The following is a 20,432-nucleotide window of genomic DNA, read 5'->3' as shown; positions in this document are numbered from 1 at the left end:
TAGATCTTCCTTCCTCCTACTTCGTCGTCGAGGTGACCACCATATTTCCATCTTGGCCGTGAATGCCTTTAACATTTTGCAGACGTGATCAACCATTGCTTTGAGTCTGCAAGGCGGAGTGAAGTGCTGACTTGGTAACTGCTCTGTAGAGCTGTAGACCGAACCGCTGGCGAGGACAGAGCTGACAGTGGCAACAACTTCCTTACTCACCAAGTCTGTCAAACATTTAGAGCTGCCACAGCAGACTTGGTCTTTAATGTCCAGAGCTTCTGCAAAACTCTGAGGGATTGTGTTGCCCAGACTGGACTGAACACGCTCCTCGGACACTACAACATCTTCGCTCTTGAGAATTGCCAGCAAGGCTTTTGTCACCTTCTCCACTATGTCTAAAACCAGTTCTGCCAACATAATTTTTGTGGCAACATCAGGGGAACCCGATTTTAACAATCCCCACTGTTCTGGAGTCATCCTTTCAGAAAAAGATCTGATCAGTGGACCAACAGTATTGACTTCAACCACCGGTGTGTCCTCTGACTGCGATGTTTGCGTTCTGTCCATGGCGACTGGTACAGTATTGTGATCGTTGGATTTCTTTGCTTTGCACTTTGAATGTTCTTCGCTCCGTTTTCAGCACTGGTTTGACTGCAGAACTATGCACACCTGCTTAAACAAAGAAATGATCAAAGCCCCGAGCATTCGAAAACTCACATCAAATGTCAAAGCTAAGCTCCGCCCCCAAACACCAGCATAGCAACCGTTGCTAGGTATTACCATAGTGACAGCTGTAATTAGCAACAAAACGGCAATTAATGAATGGCTTCTGCCAGTGTAACCTGTAACCTTCCTTTTTACGCTAAAATGTCAACATAACTTCAGCTAACCTTGCTAGCTCAGTTGTGTTCCTGGGCTAATGCTGCACACTGCTTTAGTACTATGGAATAATTTAGAAGTCAGAATTGGTTAGAGTTTTCAAGAAATAGTGGAACGGTATGCAAAAGTGTACTAGTCGGCTTGTTGTTACAGCTAACTGTAAAGCTAAAATGAACTTTTTTCAATGGAGAACCGGTTCATCTTGTTTCAGATTTAACAGTTAGCTAACGTTAGTTAAATCCAGCTGACATACAGTACAGGCCACCTTTAGATGAGCTCTTTAATTCCTTTTAATTTGTGATGTGTACAGAGTCAACCCTTAATACTGGGATGACAAGTCTCTCAGTTTGATTGTGACCTTGCATAATATGAAGACTGTCAGGCAGGTCCATGGGGTTGTAACGAAGACATCACATGTATCCACATGGGCCGAGTGTTAACTTTCAGACAGAAAACAAGGAAATCAGGAGAAATCTGTCAGTTTGACGTATGCATGTCAAAGCCGTCTCTCCAACATCTCTTCCTTATCTTCTAATGAAGGCTGGCTCTAAGGGTGAATCGTTTCATCTGACTTGTGCTTCAAGCTGCCTCTATGGTCGGTGACACGGGCCCCAAAACATTTCCATTAGGAGAAATGTTAATGTTAGCATGCTAATGTGGTGATCCTTGCAAACACTGTAACTGCAAAATGTCAGCTGCAACTGTGTTTAGTTGATGTTGGCATTCAGCTCAAGCATTTTATTCCCAGGATGGTGAGGTCATGACCCACTCAACTCTGCCTCTGATTGGCTACACCTTGTTGCCTTTCAGTTGGGTTGATCTAATAAGTAAACAAATAAAGTCCAGTGAAACAAGTTCAGCATTTTCCAACACAACGCAAGATGCATAGAAAATATATTTCAACAGGACATGACATGAAATGTTGTGAAATCAAGACGGGAAACTCTTTGTTTTCACTGGATGTATTTGATCAACATAAGAAAAACAGTTTTAAAAAAGCGATTACTCAACAATTAAAACTCAGAAATTATACATATTTACACGATCGGAGTCGATCTGAAACAACAACTGATGCTTCATCTAAAATAAAACAAAAATGAAAAATGATTCTTATAAAATGAATGAAATGAAACAGCCAGGCCTGATGGCACGAGAAGACTTGAATTTGCATTTTAACATTACAAAAAAAGAATAAAAGAAAAAACAGAAGAAGAAGACCAGGTATATTAACTGGCACCTGACTGGATACCACACATGCGCCTTCTACAACTTCTTGGTAAGTGCTAATGATGATTAAAGGTCTAAACGCTCGCTTAACTCATACGCAACATATTCAGTGTGTTTCCGACTCGTTTCCACCTCAGCTCCTTTATCTCATTAGACTGCTGCGTCTTTGCTGCTGCAGCCTTAAAACAAACAAACAAACAAACAAACCGCAACCAAAAGGCAGCCGGGTCTACTTCCTCTTCTTCAGGAAGGCCTTTGCTTCTTTCTGCAGCCTGCTTATGTCCTCCTTGCCGCTGTCATCCGAGTCAAGAGGGACGTAGTCTGAGTCATCGCCCACGTCCTCGCTGTCGTCATTAATGAAGCTGCCGTCATCTTCGTCTTCATCGTCATCCACAGCGGGGGGCTTTTTGTGGACGGTGCGTGTGTGGTGGGCTGCAGTACAGAGTACAGACAACAGAATGAGCAGGTTTGCATGGCGTCAGTCAGCGAGGAAGACAACACCTACATGAGCTCAGTCAGACCGGTCCCAGGGGAGGACTCGGACTAACTCACACACCCTAACCCACCGGCCCAGCAGCAGCTGCAGCACATCGACCCAGGAAGGGAAAACTCGTCAGCGGGCATCTGAGGCGCCCAACTGAGCTCGGCCAGGTACGGCACGACCTGCACAGACAGGCGCTGGGGTCGAGTGCTTTGCAAGCCAGGTGGCAGGCAAAGGCGGGGACGTAGGTGATCTGTGGCATCACAAACTGGTCCTCAGGACGTGGAGTTACTTTACAGATTCATTTAAAAAATACTGTCTTCATGAATGACCAAGAGCCTCAGCAGGTGTTTAACAGACCTCACTGAAACTGTAATAATAATAATAATAACTTTAGTGAGTCCAGTGGGTTAACAACATTTTGCTGCTTAGACTGCTGTGGCTGAATGCACCGATTTACTTCTGATGTGAGATCTGTTGTTCTCTTTCTCTGTGGGTTAAGCAGCAGTGCTTTCAGAGCAGGCAGTGTGGAAGAAACTAACATCATGTGGCATCACGTCCTGTCAGGCCAAACGCAGGGCGAGGCGGCACACAGCGCCGTTAACAAGCAGGCGGCTGTGACGAGTGACCCAACATAAATTGCTGCCTAAATGTCACCGGAGAAATCGAAATGCAAACACAGCACTGCGGGGCGACACGTTTCTCATCAGTGCAGTAGATTCTCATTAAAAAGGTGGCAGGCGGTCGTGTGTGTGTTGGGGCCACGAGGTCGCAGGGCCCGGAGGGCGACGAGATTACATTATTCAAGCTGCTAACAAAGAAATCAATCGGCCCCGGCGGGTCCTCAGACGCTGACCGGCTCTGGTGACAGGAAGTAGATCTGCTGCCAAACCCTGTGGGAGATGGATTCTAAAATGTACTCCACTGGCTGAGCAAAAGCTTTCACAGACTGAAGAAAATTTCAAAGGAATGAATGACGAGCCCACCTGGTTTCTTTGTGTGCTTGTATTCCTTCCGGTGAAGAGGGTTTTTCCTGTGAGGGCAAAAACACTCAAAGTCAAGTTTGTTCAGTTTAACAGCAAAAGAGATGAACACATTAACGACACAAAAGACACGGCAGGCGGGAGCAGGAGGGAGTCGGACATCAGCAGCAGGAGACTCAACAGGTGGACCAGGAATGTTTTCACATCCTGCCAAATCTGAAACGACTGCAGCTCATCCTAGTTCACTAAAAGAGAGAAACCTGAGTTCAGGTGCTGTATTTTCCTGTTTCCTATAAGAATATTCCCTTTCTGGACACTTTGTGAGTTTGGTTGTTCCTTATTAGACTAAAGAGAGCTCATGGGGCTTAGCGAACTGAAAACCAGCTGAAACCACTGGGGGCTGTGGTCCATCTGTGTGCTGAAGCTGAAACTCTCAGCCAATGGATTTCAGCTAACGTTGTGCCTTCTCTGCTGTCTGTGTTGGCTTCATCAGGATTCCCATCATGCCTTTCAGCCCCCCTGCAGGCAGCCATGACTGTGCTTGATGTCCGACCTGTAGCAGTCAGTGCCGTAGGGACACTCAGGCCGGTCTGCCTCCTCCTCCTCGTCTTCCTCCTCCTCCTCCTCGTAGTCGGTGTCACCGGGGTGACTGCACTCGTGGAAATGTACCGGGTTCTTCCTGCAAACAAACAGCAAACAGGAAGACGGTGAGAGGAGAAACTCTGCACACTAAACATTTGTACAGGACGTTTAGCCGCTGCTGCTCCCTCACTGTGTGCATTTCATTTGAAAGGATCAAATGGTCAGATCAGGGCCAGACCGGGGCCAGACCGGGGCCAGACCAGGGCCAGACCTGGGCCAGACCGGGGCCAGACCGGGGCCAGACCAGAGTCAGACCTGGGCCAGACCGGGGCCAGACCGGGGCCAGACCAGGGCCAGACCTGGGCCAGACCGGGGCCAGACCAGGGCCAGACCGGGGCCAGAGTGTGGCCAGACCAGGGCCAGACCGGGGCCAGACCGGGGGCAGACTGGGGCCAGACCGGGGGCCGGACCGGGGCCAGACCGGGGCCAGACTGGGGCCAGAGTGTGGCCAGATCAGGGCCAGACCGGGGCCAGAGTGTGGCCAGACCGGGGCCAGACCGGGGCCAGACTGGGGCCAGAGTGTGGCCAGACCAGGGCCAGACCAGAGTCAGACCGCGGCCAGAGCAGGACTAGAGCCAAGCCCGTTAGCCTTCACAGTAACTGCATTCTGTGAGTCAATAATTGCCAAGTAAAGCAGTTTTGTTCTTCGGTGGGTTTTAAGCTGCAGACGTGCTGCACATGTTTATCTGTTGTGTTGTTTTCATGTGTGATCTCACTGAAGCTGTTCAGTCCCAATAAACAGAGGAGATCCGAGGCCTTAAACTCCCCGTCGGCTGAAATAATGAGGTCATGAACAGAAATGGGAGACGTTCCAAACACGTGTTCTATCTGATGAGCGGCAGCCCTCCATGAAAACGGAGACTCGTGTCTGACGTCCAGAGATGTCAAGCTGCACTTCCTGTGCGAGGTGCTGCAGCAGCATGTGGGGGTCTGAGAAAACCTTTCAATGTTTCTCAAGTGACCCTCGTCGTGTCTTTGAGGACTCGTATCTCTGAGGACATCAGGCCGCCGCCCTGAAAAGCTTTTGCAAAGGATTCAGTTTTTGGCTCACTTCATGTTCACGCTCCATCTCGTCTACATCAAAGTAAAAGCCCTCCACGTTAATTCCCAGCCGTGCTTTAAACCGCGGCCCGAGGTGAGCGCACCTGTAGCAGTCCTTCCCGTAGGGACACGGCGCTCTGAGTCGAGGACGGGACGGCGTTGGTCTGGACGCGGCGCCTCCGATCGACCCCACAGACTCCACCCCTTTGGTCATTTGTCGTCCATTTTTTGACTCCTTGTCCTCATTCGTCGGTGTGGCGGTGCTGACGTCTCCTCCTCGTCCTCCCTCGTCCCCCTCAGACCTGCTGCGGAGGCTCTGCAGCTGAACTGCGGGCGGCGCTGAAGGAACATCCTGGAAGTCAACACAAAGACTTCACGTCAGTTTAATGACAGGACTGACAGAACGTTTGACACCCCTGCTGATCGACAGGGAAGACAAAACACAAGCAGGTGAAATATGAGCAGTCCTACAAACACAGAGAATCAGACAGCAGGAAAGGCCTGCTGCTCTCTGCACAGGAAGTGAATAAAGGCTCCACTTCCTGTTGGAGCAAACAGGACGTTTTTATTTTGTGTTTTCTTCTCTAAGTGCTCATTTAAACACTCGAGTTGTCAAATCAATCACATTTTCCTATTTGCATGTCTAACTGTGCACTCAGCTGTTTTGGACTGAGCTTCCTCCTCCTCTTCATCATCATCACGTATCCTCCTCCTCCTCCTCTTCGTCGGCCTTTCCTCCTCGGGCGACGACGTCTTGGTTCGTTTGCTCGCTGCAGCTCCTTCGCTTCCCTTCACAGCTGACTGACCTGAAACGAGACAAAGGTCACCCTGAGAGGAGCCAAAGTCCGACCGCGGCTCGACGTCCGCGCTAACGTTACGAAGCTCTGGTTCGCCTTAACGCTTTCACACAAACACAAAGATTTTAATAAGGCTTATTTTTAAAGCCTGGGCCCGTGTTTTTGCCTCTGGAGCTGAATTTGCTGCTAACAAAAAGGTCTCTGTGAGGAGGCTTCCTGCTTCCTGTGACACAATCACACGTAACTCAGACTTCATCACGGCGTTCGGATTGTGCTGCCGCCAGCTGACCAGTTGCAACACTTCTGCTGAGTTACGAATCATTTACACACCAACATTTGTAAACACGGGGCCCACGTTTAAAAATGTTGCAATTCCCCTTTAAAAGTGGTTAAAAACAAACAGTGCGTAAACATGGACCTGTCAGCGCCCACTAGTGGATGGACTGTGTGATGGTCGCCAACGATTCTGTTCATCCCAACAGATTTAATGAATAAAATTACATCTTCAATTCAGTTTTTCTGCGCTGCACTACATTTTTCATTTTCACTCAGGTTTTCACTTCAGTTTGTATATTTTCTCATGTGGTCTCATCCTGTTTGTGCTGCTCTTTGACTCTGAGCTGCTTCCCCCTCCTGAGAGCCCAGCACCTCAGGTTTGTCTGGAGTCAACCGGAGCTTTTCCATCCGTCCACTCCGCTCAGTTAAACACAGTAAGCTCTTAAGTGAGCAGATGGACGGGGGACGGACGCAGAGCCGAGACGCCTGCTTGTCTCCAGAGTAAATATTGGAGCGCAGAGGCTGTTTAACACTGTCAAAAGCACACACACGCACAGCATCACCTGTAAACAGACTCGATCCTGCTGCACTTTGTGGTTTGGTCTGAGACCACAGCAGCGAAACAGAGTCTCGTCAGCATCGCGGAAACCCACACTGCCTGGCCTCCAAACCGGCAGCAGTCCCCTCTCTTAGCGAGCGAACTAACCATCGTGTCCTCTCTGAAACTTGGTGAACTCTCAGCTGTGTGTCAGCTGTGCACTTCCTTTCCTTTAGACTCAAACAGAAGTGAACTGGGGTCTGGACACTTTGTTCCAATCAAACAGTGCAGTAGATCTAATGGAGACACTCACACTCTCACACACCTGGACTGAGCTCATCCGTCCACCTGGACTGGAGTCAGCTCAGTGTTCAGGCTAACGTGCTGAGCGTGGACAGAAAAGTCGGTACCTTTGGATCCGGAGGAAGAACCGAGCGGAGCCGCGACAGCCGCCATCATCCACGCAGGTAAAACTCTCCTCCTGGGTTCACACGGAGTGACGTCACGTTGGTCGTCCTCCGCCTCGTCTTCTCCCTACGCAAAACCAAACAGTGTCGGAATCAGAGCTCGACCGGCGAGAACAGCAGGAGTAGAAACTGAAGGACGTGAAGCTGGTGAGCTCAAATGAACGATGCGACACACAGAAATATTTAACTGGGAGAACGTGACCGCTGAGAAGTCCGTCACAGAGCTGAGCTTCGTCCCTCACAGAAGATCTCTGGTGGAGCGCAGCAAAGCGTCTCCCGAGGTGACAAAGCGACGCGACAGGACGCTGCCATCCGAATGCAGCTCAGAACGACACCTAAAAACGATTCATCGGTTTGTGTGCTGAAGTGCTCATCACTGGGAGGTGAACCTTCAGTGTTTTCTGCTCTCTGCTCTGCATTTCTCTGTGCATTTCAGGGCCTTTAGTGCTCATGTTTTCAAAGATCAAATGTGTGAATGAAATCACGCTGCTGTCCTGGAAATCCAGGACCGCGTCACGGTCACACCACATCGGCGGACCCTCCTGACACGCCATCGAAATATCTGACAGGTGAACCTTCTCGTCAGCTCGACGTGATGTAACTTCCTGCTCACAGGTGAAACAAGCTCCTGATGAAAAGATTCTGCAAACCTGAGTTAAGCTCCCGTCGGGCCTCGGGTCGGCTCCCTCCTGGTCTGTGGGCTCCTCATCGGGTGGAGTCTGTGGTTCCTCATCTGGCTGGGGAGGAGCAGGAAGTTCTTCTTCTTCTTCTTCAAACATCTGACTGTTTCTGTGTGAGGTGACACACAACAAAAAGACGTTCAGCCGTGTGAAGCGTGAACCCAAACTTGTGAAACATTAATGCTGTTGCTTTGATGCTTTGAGTTGGAATTTGGGTATAAATTTTACATGAGCTGATGTGAACAGCCGTCACATTTGCTCGAGTGTTCTTTCCCGTCTGTTTGATCTGAACTTCAAACGGAGGGCTCGCATCAGGACAATGGAGGCTAAGAGATAAGCGAAGCCCTCAGACTACGCGAATCATCATCTGCCTCATGCGGGCTTTTAACTGAGTCAACACACAACACTCAAACCGGACCCCATTCAACCCGACGCCGTCTGCTCTGCAAAGATAAAAGACGGGACTTTAATTAACCAGCGGAGAACAACCTCCTCCGTCTTAATTTAATCACCCACGGAGACGTCGGGGGACACACAGAGTTAACCTGGAGTAAAAACGTGCACGTACCTGGGAGTGGAGTCTCCTCCGCCCACGGCCACCACCCTGTAGATGAACTGCCCCGGCAGCAGAGAGAACAGGTCTCCATGTTCCAGGGGATACCAGGAGTCTCTCTGCAGAGGCCGGGGGTCGTCGGTCAGAGACGGCTGCACAAAGCACGGGTTCAGGTGGGTCTGGAGGTCACGACAAACACCAGGACTCAGTGTTAATGTTATGTTGTAGGATTCTGCGGCTGAGTGTTCTGACATCCACTCTGTCCAGACTTTCTGAGTCCGATCAGATCTTTCAGATCCTGCCACACTTCCTTCCACACGGACGTGCTGTTTACCAAAACGTGTTCAGCGAGCAGACAGGACCGTGCTGACTGCTGGACCGGACGGGGGGCCGAGGAGCCCTCGTCCCATCACGGTGCAGTTCAGCTCTTTGGGCAGTTCTGCGGAAAGTCTGACGTTTGTTCAGTTCCGTGGTTTCCGTTCTGACAGTGATGACCGAGACTCCGCCCCTCCGTGAGGTCCCACCTGTGTGAGAAAACCTCGAGGTACTGAACACACCTGAAGAAGTGTGGATCAGGTGTTACCGCAGCGTGAAATGAGTTGCTGTGAAACGAGTCGGCAGTGATTATCGGAAACACGTGGCTGATTTTTCATCTACGCTCGCAGCCCCGCGGCAAGGAACCGACAGGAGTGACGGAGAAGGAGAAACCTGACAGCATTTCCTGTTTCATGAAGCAGGTTAACACACTGATGTCGCCTCAGAGCCTCAGGCCGCCGCGTGAAGAAGGACGACGCGTCACTCAGGCGACCGGCTGCTTAAAAATGGATGAAGTGTTGCGAGTGTGAAGGGTTCATTACTGCTCTGAGAAGACGTGTGAGGTGTGAACGGCCCCTCGAGTCAATCAGGCACAAATGATAACGAAGTGAAGTGAGTGTGACTGAGACTGAGGTCTGCAGTGGGCAGCCGTCTGTTTCAGTACAAAAGACTTGGAGAGAAATTCACCTCCACCCAGATGTGAGCCCAAGTCCCGAGTCAAGACTGACAAGTCACAAGTCCTACACTTTGAGTCCTAAACTGTCAGAACATCGTCTTCACTAAATGTACAAACAGAAACTTTTAAATGACCTTCAAGTCAGTGATTATCATAACGCTGTGTTGTCTCTGGTGGGAAACCAGGATGTAAGACGAGTGCCGCGCAGGTGACATCACATGGTGAAAATGATGATTTTCTGATTGGTTAGGAGAGGACATGCAGAGGACGTACCGGTTTGAGACGCAGCTGTCCGTTCAGGTTGTCCAGCAGCCCGTGATGTCTGGACACTCTCTTGTCACTGACCTGAGAAGATGACATGGAAAACAGAACAAACACAGGATGAAGAATCTGTGGGTGACGTTCTTCAAAGGAACCTCCTCATCCCCACGCTGAGGCAAAGTCAGCTGAAGGTTCTCAGTCCACAGCAGCTTCACAGCAGCTTCCTGCTGAGCAACTGTGAAGACTTTGGCTTGAAAAGAGGACAAAACATCTTCTCAGATCAATGTCAGATCAAATCATGACCAGCTGTATGGAGCGAGTTTTTGGTTTTTTCTGTTGTTTTTACTTTTCACAACGAGCTCCCGTTTGTTCAGCTCCAGCAGGATGTTTTACTGTGAAGCTCCAGTGGACGAAGAAACTTCATGAGGTGAGAACACAATGACTGAATACTCACATTTGAGTGAACTGGTCCTTCAGGTCTGTACAACAGAAAGTATTAACAACCAAATGTCAGGGCTTCCATGCTGCAGGTTGTATATTTATAGGCTGACTTTCAGGTAAACACACGGCTTATTGAAATGAAGAGCTCTGTGTTTATTCTACAGCACTCAGGCTCGTTCTGCACAAGCAGAGACTCAGACGGCCAAAGAAAAGCACTAAAAACTGATGGAAACTCGTGGTCCAGTCATGTGACGGCGCCCCCCAGTGGTTCAGTGGACAACCTGCCGCTCAGCTGAGACGCTGACAGATGCTCCATATGTAAGACTTAATAGAGTATTCATAACGTTTCAGCAGCTTATTAGCTGAGACTGAACAAGTGAACTGATTCACTTTGTCAGTAGGTGTAATGTATATTAACTAATGTATATTATATGAGCTAAAGTTAAAGAGGGCTAAAGAGGGACATCCACTTATTGATTAACCCAGCTTTAATTAATAAATATGAGTCATTTGGTAATAATAAAGACGATTTTAATTTCAGGATCCAATCTGGCAAACGTGTTACCAGAAGTCTACCAAAGCCCTCAGCGACACACATCTACACACTGGGTCAGCGTGCACACAGGGCCGCGAATTAGGGGTGAATGAGGGTCCCAAATACCTGAAGCCCACCACAAGTATCATTTGGTGGAGGACAGGAACTGCCAAAATCAGAAAAAAATGAAAGTCTCGATACATAAATTAATATACCATTGAATGCACCAAAAGTAACATTAGAAATACTTGAAGGCATTCTAATTTATAAAAAATGAATATGATATTTTGCTTTTAACTTATTTACTCGTTTATTTCTTTATTTATCTTTCGATTTTGGCAGTTTTGGGCGCTTTGGGACAAGTCACCCACAGCACCGTCCCTGTTACATAAACCAGCCGATAAACAGGAGTAGCTTCAGTGTCACAGTGAACCGAAGCCACAGGAGGACTCACTCCCAGGAGGGGACCCCTGCCCAGCACCGTTTCCCCCGGCGGCAGGTGGATGCGTTCCCCGCCGTCCACCGGGACGAGGTCGAAGCCGGACATCTGCTCAGAGGGCGGGACAGGAGGGAGCTTCACCCCGGGTCTCTGGGCCAAAAGACCGAACAACACAAGCTTTCATTCAGTTCAGGGAGGCCTGGAAACTGAACTCAGTGAGTTTGACTAACGCAGGTTTCATTCAGCAACTGAGCAAAGTTATGTTGTCTGTGAGAAACACAAACGAAAGCACAGCTAACTTCACAACGAGCCGCGCAGCAGGACACTTTAACTTCTGCCTACCTTTTCCGGTGGAGAACTGGATGAGTGTTCGCCTCTCAGGGCTCAAACTCAAAGCGACAGCGTGGAAAAGGCTCACAACTTTACACACAGCTGCACAATTCAAAACTTCCGGGATGCAGAGGAGCATGCGCACTAACGCTGCAGACTCGAGACTGCAATAGCAAGTCTGGGCGTATGACTTCTGTGCGCGTGCGCACTCGTCACAAACACGGTGGCGTGTGTCTGTGTGTAAACAGCCGTTGAGACATTTAAATCGTCAGCTGTCAAAAGACACGAAGCGAGCACACTGCCGGTAAGAAACGTTATTTAAACCACACACGACCGTTAAACAATTCACTGAAATATGCCGGCAGACATTTTGTCGCCGCTCTCCTCCGTAAAAAGTCTTTTAGACTGAAAGCGTCGAATGGTCGCTTTTTTTCGGTGGCTGTTAGCCAGCTAACCGTGCAGCTGCTAGCTAGCCGGGGCGGGGGTCAGACTCGTGTCGCTGAACGTGACTCCGAGCTGCTGCAGAAAGCTAAGATGAGACTCATAGTCCGATGCAGAAATGGGACCTTTGGTGCGTGCGCACAGCCAAACGGAAACGCACTGCTGTGATTTTGTGGGTGAATTTGATGTTTTGCAGGCAGATTTAACTTCGTCAGCATTCAGCCCGGCAGCCGCGTTTGGGACTGAAAGTAACGGCGTGCAAATGAAGAATTTTGTAAATCAGAGAAGCTGTATGGGTGGTGTTTTGTAAGAGGAAACTGAGTTCAGGTGCGTGACGGTTCAGACCCTGCCATGATCCGTTTCGACACAAGATGAACATTAATGTCTGTAAAATTATAGCTTATAATTTATGTAATTATACCCATCATGGCTTCATGTGCCTGATGAATAACTGTCACATGTTACTGATCAGAGGGCCAGAAGATGCATGTAAATAAACCTGAACAACTGAGGAGAGGACAGGGGTTTAGCTGCGAGATTCAACGTGACACGAGTGCGTCTGCATCTTCAGTTTATGTCTCATACAAACATGTCTGCTGTGAGACGCCTAATCACCGTGTTCCTCGCAGGCTGTTGGACTCTGAGCTATTATGGCCGTCCTCTGTGACAGAAGACCGTCCTCGATGTCCGCCCGCCACACACACCCTCACAACTTTGCCGAGAGGTTGCCAGCGGAGATGAGCGTGAAGATCTTCGGAGAGCTGGACGCCGAGAGCCTGTGCAGCGCCTCGCGGACCTGCAAGCTGTGGCATCACATCATCGAGGAGAGCGAGCAGCTGTGGAGAAGACAGTGCCTGCTGGTCAGAGCCGTCTGTCAGAGGGAGGTGGACAGCGACAGGAGGGACGGCCTGTCCTGGAGGGTGGGTCCAAGCAAACACTCACAGACACGGAACAGAAATAACAGGTGGTGATGAAGTGAGACCGTTCATTTACTCTCAGAGTAAAAATCAGACTAGTCTTTGAATGCACCTGAGCTGCTGCGAGTCCAGACGTTGTTCCATCACCAGTGTGCCGTGCAGCAGCGTGTACTCGCCTCGTTTCTGATGTTTAACCACTAAAGAAAACCATTAACGACGACCAAAAACCAACGAATCACAGAAAACATAACAAGAAACAAAATCAATGCTGCTGAGGGAATGTGGCGTCACAGAATAAAGTACAGGTGATGTCACACTGTCAGGTGTTTCTGGATGTTGTCAGAGGACGATGTGCATGTGAGAAGATGTTTCAGCCTCCTCTTCCTGTTTCCTCCCTGCAGCTCACGCTGGTGAGGAACTACGCCCGCAGCTGCCTGAAGAGAGACTGGCTGACGGGACGTTACAGCCACGTGAGGTCAGCGGACGAGCTGAGCGGCAGGAAGATGACGCCGCTGGACGCCGAGACGTGGGGAGAAATCCTACAGGCCGAGCTGGACAGATGACTGAAGTATTTCGGATTTTATTTAAAGCACCTGAAGAGCCGCTGAGTGTCTGCTTTTTACCTCTAATATATCTTTTATATTTTTGTGTTGTATATGAATACACAGAAACAATTGTACATAATTTTTTAAGATATTTTTTAAGAAAAAAGGACCATGGAGAAAGAGACATGAATTATTATTGGCTGAGATGATTGTGAAAAATAAGCTGTTTCTTTGATGTAAATATGGCTGAGATGCAATAAATCAATCCATGATGAGGAGTGTGGTGCAGTTTTTGTTGGCCTCGTGTCACAGGGAGCTCCGTCACAACCTGTGGACACACCACAGCAAAGCTACGGGACCCGACGAAATACGGCGCAGAATAAAAATAACTCGGCTCTTATTTATTTTAGATTCTCATTTTCTATACCGCTTAACCCGTCAGTGACGCAGGGGGGCTGCAGCCAATCCCAGCTGACCACAGTGAGAGGCGGACTGGACTGTTGCCAATCAATCACAGGGTTGATGATATATATATATATATATATATATATATATATATACATCACATATATTGATGTGGTATTATATACTGAGTTTATTATGTAAATTCTTTATTAATTTTTGTTTTAGGGAGTTTCTTTCCTCCACAGGTTGTCATCTTTTACAAACATTTTCGTTACGTTGAGAAGTAATGATAATTATTTCCACAGTATGGCACCTGCTGAATAAGCATTTTCTCGATAACCGATTAATCGAGTAAATCATCTGTAAGTTGCAGCCCCGTTTGGCCAGCACAATTCCGCTTTTATTTTGAATGTCTTAACCGGAAGCCTCGTTCCATCCAGCTTGACTGCGGTCCCTCCTCAGCATCAGCGCATCCTCCGCTGGCTTCTCCCTCAAAACGGGACCTAGAACTGAGCCCATAAAGGACGAGAGCCCGGATCATGGACGACGTCCCCGCCATCATCAACATCTCCATCTCCCTGCGGATCCAGCCCAATGAGGGACCCGTGTTCTTCAAGGTGGACGGAACCCGGTTCGGCCAGAGCAGGACCATCAAACTGCTCACTGGCTCCAAATACAAGATCGAGGTGGTGGTGAAGCCTGGAAACGTCGAGGCCACGTAAGAAGCAGCTGCGTTTAAATCTGCATTTTTCCTTTTTGTTTCCTTCCTCACAGGTCAGTTATTGTGTACGAAGTCCCGTTATTTGAAATGAATAAAAAGGTCACGCGTCTACAAGATCCTTTTCCCATAATGTTAAATGAATAAAGACAGGACAAAGCGGTGACAGTCGCGGGTTTTACCGGCTCCGTGGCCTCCTCCTGCAGGCCTGCAGCAGCATCAGATGTCCACCTGAATTAATCATGTGTGGCTCGAGTGTGAAGCTGATGTACAGACAGACAGACAGACAGCAGGAGCTCATGTCTGCTCTGTTGTTGTGGGATTAACAGTCCGTGTGGAGCAGGGCGGGGTCCTGGTGGTCCTGCGACCCCAGGGACAACAGGAACGAACCAGAGACACGAAGACACAACGTGAATGTGAAGTCAAACATCAGCACGAAGCAGAAGTAAAGCGGACGATTAAAGTGCAGAGCTTCGAGGGTCCCCATGTTGACACCACATGTTTTATTTAGCCTAAAGACAAATACAATAAGCTGATAAGTCTTATGTCTAATATCTCTAATATCTTATGCCACCATATAAATATTATTCTGCCATTTTCTCTGTTTATATGGTGAGAACATTTTTGAAAATGTTCATTTTGTGAATGTCAGCAGACTTGAAATAGCAAATGTGTTAAAACAAAGTGTGTTTAAAGGTGCAGTTTATAAGATAAGAGCAGAAATTTAGTCTAAAACTTTAAAAAAAAAAACAACTTATTTTATCAACAGGATGAGAAGAAACAACTTTGTTGACGTTATGTCTGTGTGTTGTGTATCAGAGATACTGAAGTTAGCATGCTAACCAGCTAGCTGCGGCCCGTGCTGGCTGCAATACCACTTTGTACCACTAGAGTAGTAGCTGTGATACATAGAGTTGGTTATCATGTATTGAAAACGTACAAGCGTGAAGCGCCTTGACGTACACGTACTTGAAGTAATACGTCACAGTCTGCTTCATCAAGGGCGCCTTACAACGGCTCCAAAACCTTTAAAGGAACAGTTCACCCAAAAGATTAAAACTCAGATGGGAATCCATCCATCCAAGTGAAGTTTTTTAGTCTACAAAATATTTCTGGAGTTTCGCAGTGAAACTCAACAAGTTACAGCTTTCTGCTAAACAACTGAAGAAGATGAGAACTTTAAAATATTTTCATTTTCATTTCATCTGATGTCATACTGTATCAGACCGGTCTGTCCACTGAGCGCACAGATGTGACACTAACGTCACGCCATCACACAACTTCCTCCTCCTTTCCTCTTCCTCACAGCAACATGAACATAGGAGGCATCATCTTCCCTCTGGAGCAGCAGTCCAAGGACGAGGAGTCGGTGGTTTATCACGGACAGTACGACACCGAAGGCGTCCCGCACACCAAGAGTGGAGACCGACAACCTGTCCAAGTCAGCATAGAGGTGAGACACCAGCGTCACAGTGACCTTCAATGAAATATCAGGTGGCAGATTCTCCTCTTCCCGGTGGTGCTGTTTATCCATCTGGATAGTTTTGGTGCGAGCTGCAGGGTTTTGGAGGTATCTTCCCTTCAGCAAAATGGAACTGGCTCACACTTCACTTGTGTTGCTCAAAGAGCCAAAAGTACGATTGACAAACTCAGGAGCAGTGTCACAACCCGGTTACCTCAAAGCTTGTTGTGAGCAGTTTCATGCAGGAACTACTTTCTTTCTGTACCACAGTGCAGAAGGAAACCTATACCTGCTCAGTGATGAGAGGATAGCTTATTAAGCTAACTAAGCTAGCTAATGTCACGCCATTAATGTTTCCATCCTGTCACAAGCACCATATCTGCAACTCAGACCAAAATAATCTAGATACATAAAAAGCACTACAGGTAAGAGGAAAGATATGCAGTTTTGATTTGGGGGTGAACTGTCCCTTTAATCTATCAAATTAAAGACCAGAATCATGACCTGACGATGATCTTCTTTCTGTTCAGTTCAACAAGGCAGGAACATTTGAGACGGTCTGGCAGGCGAAATACTACAATTACTACAAGAGAGAGCACTGCCAGTTCGGCAACAAATTCAGCAGCATCGAGTACGAATGCAAGCCCAACGAGACGCGGACCCTCATGTGGATCAACAAGGAGGCGTTCAACTGAGTCGGCTCATCCTCTTCCACTGTCCACACTCCAAACACCAAGCAGAGGACATCAGTCGTACCGGGACTATCTTTGAAGCATCAGCATCACAATAAATGGACGGCCTTAGCGTCAAGGCGGGTGTCAAGTCGGCGAGGGTCTGGGGTTTGTGTTGTTTTATCAAAAAGGGGTAGAAAATAGCTGTTTGCTATGCTGGTCTTTAACTGGTTCTTGTTTCAAAGCTTCACATGACAGCAAAAAGGGAACAGTTTGAGTGCAGTTTCCTCTGACGGGAACGTTCGCAGATCTGTGTTTTACTGTGTGACTGGACTTCCTGTCAGTAATCAAACATTGAGAGAAGATGCAAAAGTGGCAAAGTGTAGCATTAGAGCAGCGGGGCTAAAGGAACAATCGGACATTTTGAGAAATAAGCTCATTTCAGGGCTGTCGCTGACATTTTAAAGTTTCTTCTTTTGTCTGATCAGCAGTCCAAAACCCAAACACTCTTCATTTACTATCATAATTGGCAAAGAAAAGCAGCAATTCTTCACGTTTAAGAAGTTGGAACCAGCAAAAGTTTGACATTTTTGCTTGAAAATTGACTGAAACGATTCATTGATAGTCAAAATAGTCGTCAGCTAATTTTCTTTCAATCCACCAATTGATTAATTTACTAATTAGAGGCTCGTGTAAATTTCCTCTCAGTGTCATCAGGGTAAGTCCAGGATGTGCTTAGCCTAGCTTAGCTCAAAGGTCAGGATGCAGGGAAAAACTCAGGCCCATTTCTGACCTCAGTACTCTGTACATTATGTCCCAGATCAGCAATCTAGAAGACTAAGGAGTTCATCACAATATTAATTTGACTAACATCCATACCTCTCTTTGAACCCAGGTTACAGTAGGCACCCTTTCTGAGTTCAGTTTGGTTGAGCTTGTGGCTGCAACCGCTTGCAGAAAGATGATTTTAACCTCAGGTGACTAACGTTTCCCATAGACCATAGCAGTCACTGCCCTGTCCTGCCATAGCGAGGACAGCTGGACTTGTCTTACAAGAAAAGCAGACATTTTGACTTTTCCCATCAAGTTGATAAATGCCATCTGACACGTGCAGAGCAAGGGCAACTGTTAGCATCAGGCCATCAGAAGAGAAAAACAAATCCAAAGCTGTATGATGTTAGCTACCAAGCTAGTTGTCATTCCCTGAGTCTGCTGGCTTGAGCTGACAGTCCAGTTAGGACACAGCTCAAACCTGGCAACCGCATCAGTCACTGCATCAACAAATAAAGCAGCTCCAACGCTAACAGCTGCTAAAGACATAATGTCTCCTATTTCTGCACCAGATCAATGAACATAATACATCATGTAAACAATATTCACTGTTCACTTTTGGTGGAGCTTGGCTAGCAGTTTCCTCCTGCCTCCACTCTTTGTGCTAAGCTAAGCTAAACATCGGACCTGTAGATGCAGTGGGCACACAGATTTGAAATTCATAGCAATTTTCTTGTCATTCTCACTCTGGAGAAGAAATGAAGTGTTAACCCCAAAATATTCTAACTGTTCCTTTAAGGTGGACTGAAAAGAAGCCATCATGTTATGAGCAATACCCCTCGAGAATTTGAATCAATCACAGGACGCGGTGGGAGGGACCGAGCGCACCAGCTAGCCTGGTGTTAGCTGAAGACCAGGATGGAAGACACCTGTGGATCGTGTTTTACTGTATTTATTAAATGTGTGGATGTGTCTGTGAGAGAGAAGAGATGATGTATGGCAGCGTAGAGCACTGTAATAGTTTTCACTTTTCTTATGTGTTATGTGTTGTGTTATGTAATGGAAAAATCCACCCTGTGACACATGAAATCTGTTTAAGCTAACAGGTAGCAGTCAAATGTTTCTGAATCTGTCAAATTAACTGATCTGCATCTCCTTTTCCTGTGGATGAAGTTTGGTGGCAGAAATGATTTCATCTAAAACAAATGAGCAAATTTTCTGGCTCTGGTGTGAGCCCATCAGAATCAAAGTGTGAGGGCTGCCGTGTTAAAACAGACCATCAACAAACCGCACAGGTGTCCAAACAGGTGCCAAGAGTCAGGGATGCAGGGGCAGGTTGGGAGATTTTCTAACACATCACATTGTCTCACAGACAATGTGAGTGGATAATGGTGGATTTTTCCTTTAACTGAGAAGGCTGCCGTTGCTCTAAATGTCAACAAATTCCATGAAAAGACCAAAAGCTTTTTAAAGATGGAGGACGTGAGAGCTGGATCCCCCCTGATGTAAAAAGGGAGTGAAGTCACTCCTGATTGGGTCACACAGGTGTATTTACATTTTTTACAGTGGGAGGAAGTGGAGATGTGTCATCCATCTTGGTGTATCAGCGGTGGTTCCTACTGAAGCTATAATTCTGTAAGAAACACATCAGAAATGGTTACATTTAAAAAAAAGGTTCAGTAATTTCCTCAAACAGCTTGTTTTTAATCGAAAAAGTAAAAAATAAAACCAGACAGAAACAGTGCTTTCACTGGGCACTATTTTCCATGGCGGATGAATCCACATTCAGTGCTCCATTGAGTATGTGTGTGTGTGTGTGTGTGTGTGAGTCAGAATAAACTACAGTGTGTGTTGATGGTGATGAGCGAACAGCAGTGAGGAAGAGATTCCATCAGGCTGTGACACACACACACACACACACACACACACACACTGTTGGTTTGAGCCTTTAAATGGGATTTGTTAACAATAAGAACACGGAACATCAACAAAGTTCTGCTTCAAACACTTTCTGTGTTTCTGCTGAAAAGGAGACGACTTCTTTTGTTTTCTGTTTGAGACGTGATTCTTATGGGGCTGAAAGTGCTTCACTTGGTGCCGCAGCAGCTCTTGTTTCGCACGGCTGGATTCATTTTGCCAAATGTTTGTTTTTGTTAAAGCATCTCGATGCCTACACCTTGCCGTTTTGTTATGTACTGGACTAAGGAGTGTAAAGTGTCTTTGTGAATAAAATGATATAACGAACCGTTGCAGTGATGTTATGAATATTTCCATTTTGCAGTGGTGGATGAAGACTCTAAATGTTACACGATAGAATTAAGTGAGTATATCCCTGAAATCGTACTGAAGTGTTGTACTGGTAAATCTGCATAGCTTTAAACATGTAAGCAGGACCCATTGCTCTCCTGTATTCCTCTGCATAACTACCTCACATGTAAACATTACCTGCCACACCTGCAGACGCGCTGGCGGACTGAAGGGTGGGCAGCCGGGGGCCACTGCTGTTTGAAAAACACTGTTATAGTGTCCTCTATGTTCGCTCAGTGTGCGAGACAATGTGATAAATGTCCTCTGCGGTGCCCCTCTGGTGGACAAAACGTGATGCGGTGCCCAAATGGTGTCCAGTTTTAACCACAGGGTTTAGCAGGATTTGCTTCCGTTTCACTGTAACTGCATCTTGACTTTCTGTGGGCTGGTGCCCCACCGCATTCAGCTGGTGCCCTTATTGTTTTTCTCCCCGCGCCCCTCAGACAGCTTGAGTTCACCACTGCAGAACAGAAAAGGCAGAAACTATTATATAAACGTTATATCATGTCGGCACACCTTTGTTTGCTGTGATGTGGGACTTAAACGTAGGCCTAAATACGCTCTTATTATGCTAGTTTAGCTCAGCACTTGGAAAGCAGGATTCTGCTGTGGCTAAAACATGATGACTGATGTTTGTTGTTAC

The 20,432-nt window shown here is 47.3% G+C and overlaps 3 protein-coding genes and 1 long non-coding RNA gene across 7 annotated transcripts; 3 read left to right on the top strand and 1 right to left on the bottom strand.

The window, feature by feature from the left end:
* Positions 1–1,816: 1,816 nt before the first annotated feature.
* Positions 1,817–11,718, bottom strand: aplf (aprataxin and PNKP like factor). Of its 2 annotated transcripts, none has more exons than XM_046376195.1 (11): positions 11,565–11,715; positions 11,238–11,372; positions 9,820–9,891; positions 8,571–8,734; positions 7,973–8,111; positions 7,266–7,389; positions 5,905–6,050; positions 5,349–5,596; positions 4,115–4,240; positions 3,565–3,611; positions 1,817–2,529 (listed from the first exon to the last, which is right to left on the bottom strand). In XM_046376195.1, exons 2-11 carry the CDS (start codon positions 11,328–11,330, stop codon positions 2,327–2,329), a joined length of 1,362 nt encoding a protein of 453 aa, XP_046232151.1. In that variant the 5' UTR covers positions 11,331–11,372; positions 11,565–11,715; the 3' UTR covers positions 1,817–2,326. The 2 variants fall into 2 exon arrangements, with proteins under 2 accessions (XP_046232151.1, XP_046232142.1); XM_046376186.1 differs by lacking the exon at positions 1,817–2,529 and adding an exon at positions 2,744–3,471 and having other exon boundaries at positions 11,565–11,718.
* On the top strand, positions 8,969–11,055 carry LOC124052259. The gene is made up of 3 exons (XR_006841978.1): positions 8,969–10,234; positions 10,413–10,566; positions 10,790–11,055. It is a non-coding gene; the product is annotated as an uncharacterized LOC124052259 (long non-coding RNA).
* On the top strand, positions 11,292–13,733 carry LOC124052241 (F-box only protein 48). Of its 3 annotated transcripts, XM_046376275.1 has the most exons (4): positions 11,739–11,856; positions 12,190–12,320; positions 12,623–12,913; positions 13,312–13,733. In XM_046376275.1, the coding sequence occupies exons 3-4, from the start codon at positions 12,644–12,646 to the stop codon at positions 13,471–13,473; spliced, it is 432 nt and encodes a 143-aa protein (XP_046232231.1). In that variant the 5' UTR covers positions 11,739–11,856; positions 12,190–12,320; positions 12,623–12,643; the 3' UTR covers positions 13,474–13,733. The 3 variants fall into 3 exon arrangements, with proteins under 3 accessions (XP_046232221.1, XP_046232213.1, XP_046232231.1); XM_046376265.1 differs by lacking the exons at positions 11,739–11,856; positions 12,190–12,320 and adding an exon at positions 11,292–11,437; XM_046376257.1 differs by lacking the exon at positions 12,190–12,320 and having other exon boundaries at positions 11,720–11,856.
* Positions 13,734–14,105: 372 nt separating this feature from the next.
* On the top strand, positions 14,106–16,737 carry cnrip1a (cannabinoid receptor interacting protein 1a). The gene is made up of 3 exons (XM_046376245.1): positions 14,106–14,578; positions 15,887–16,031; positions 16,571–16,737. The coding sequence occupies exons 1-3, from the start codon at positions 14,400–14,402 to the stop codon at positions 16,733–16,735; spliced, it is 489 nt and encodes a 162-aa protein (XP_046232201.1). The 5' UTR covers positions 14,106–14,399; the 3' UTR covers positions 16,736–16,737.
* Positions 16,738–20,432: the final 3,695 nt, after the last annotated feature.

Source organism: Scatophagus argus, chromosome 2 (assembly GCF_020382885.2).
Source record: "Scatophagus argus isolate fScaArg1 chromosome 2, fScaArg1.pri, whole genome shotgun sequence".
Classification (NCBI taxonomy): domain Eukaryota; kingdom Metazoa; phylum Chordata; class Actinopteri; family Scatophagidae; genus Scatophagus; species Scatophagus argus.
This window is presented reverse-complemented; position numbering and strand designations above follow the sequence as displayed.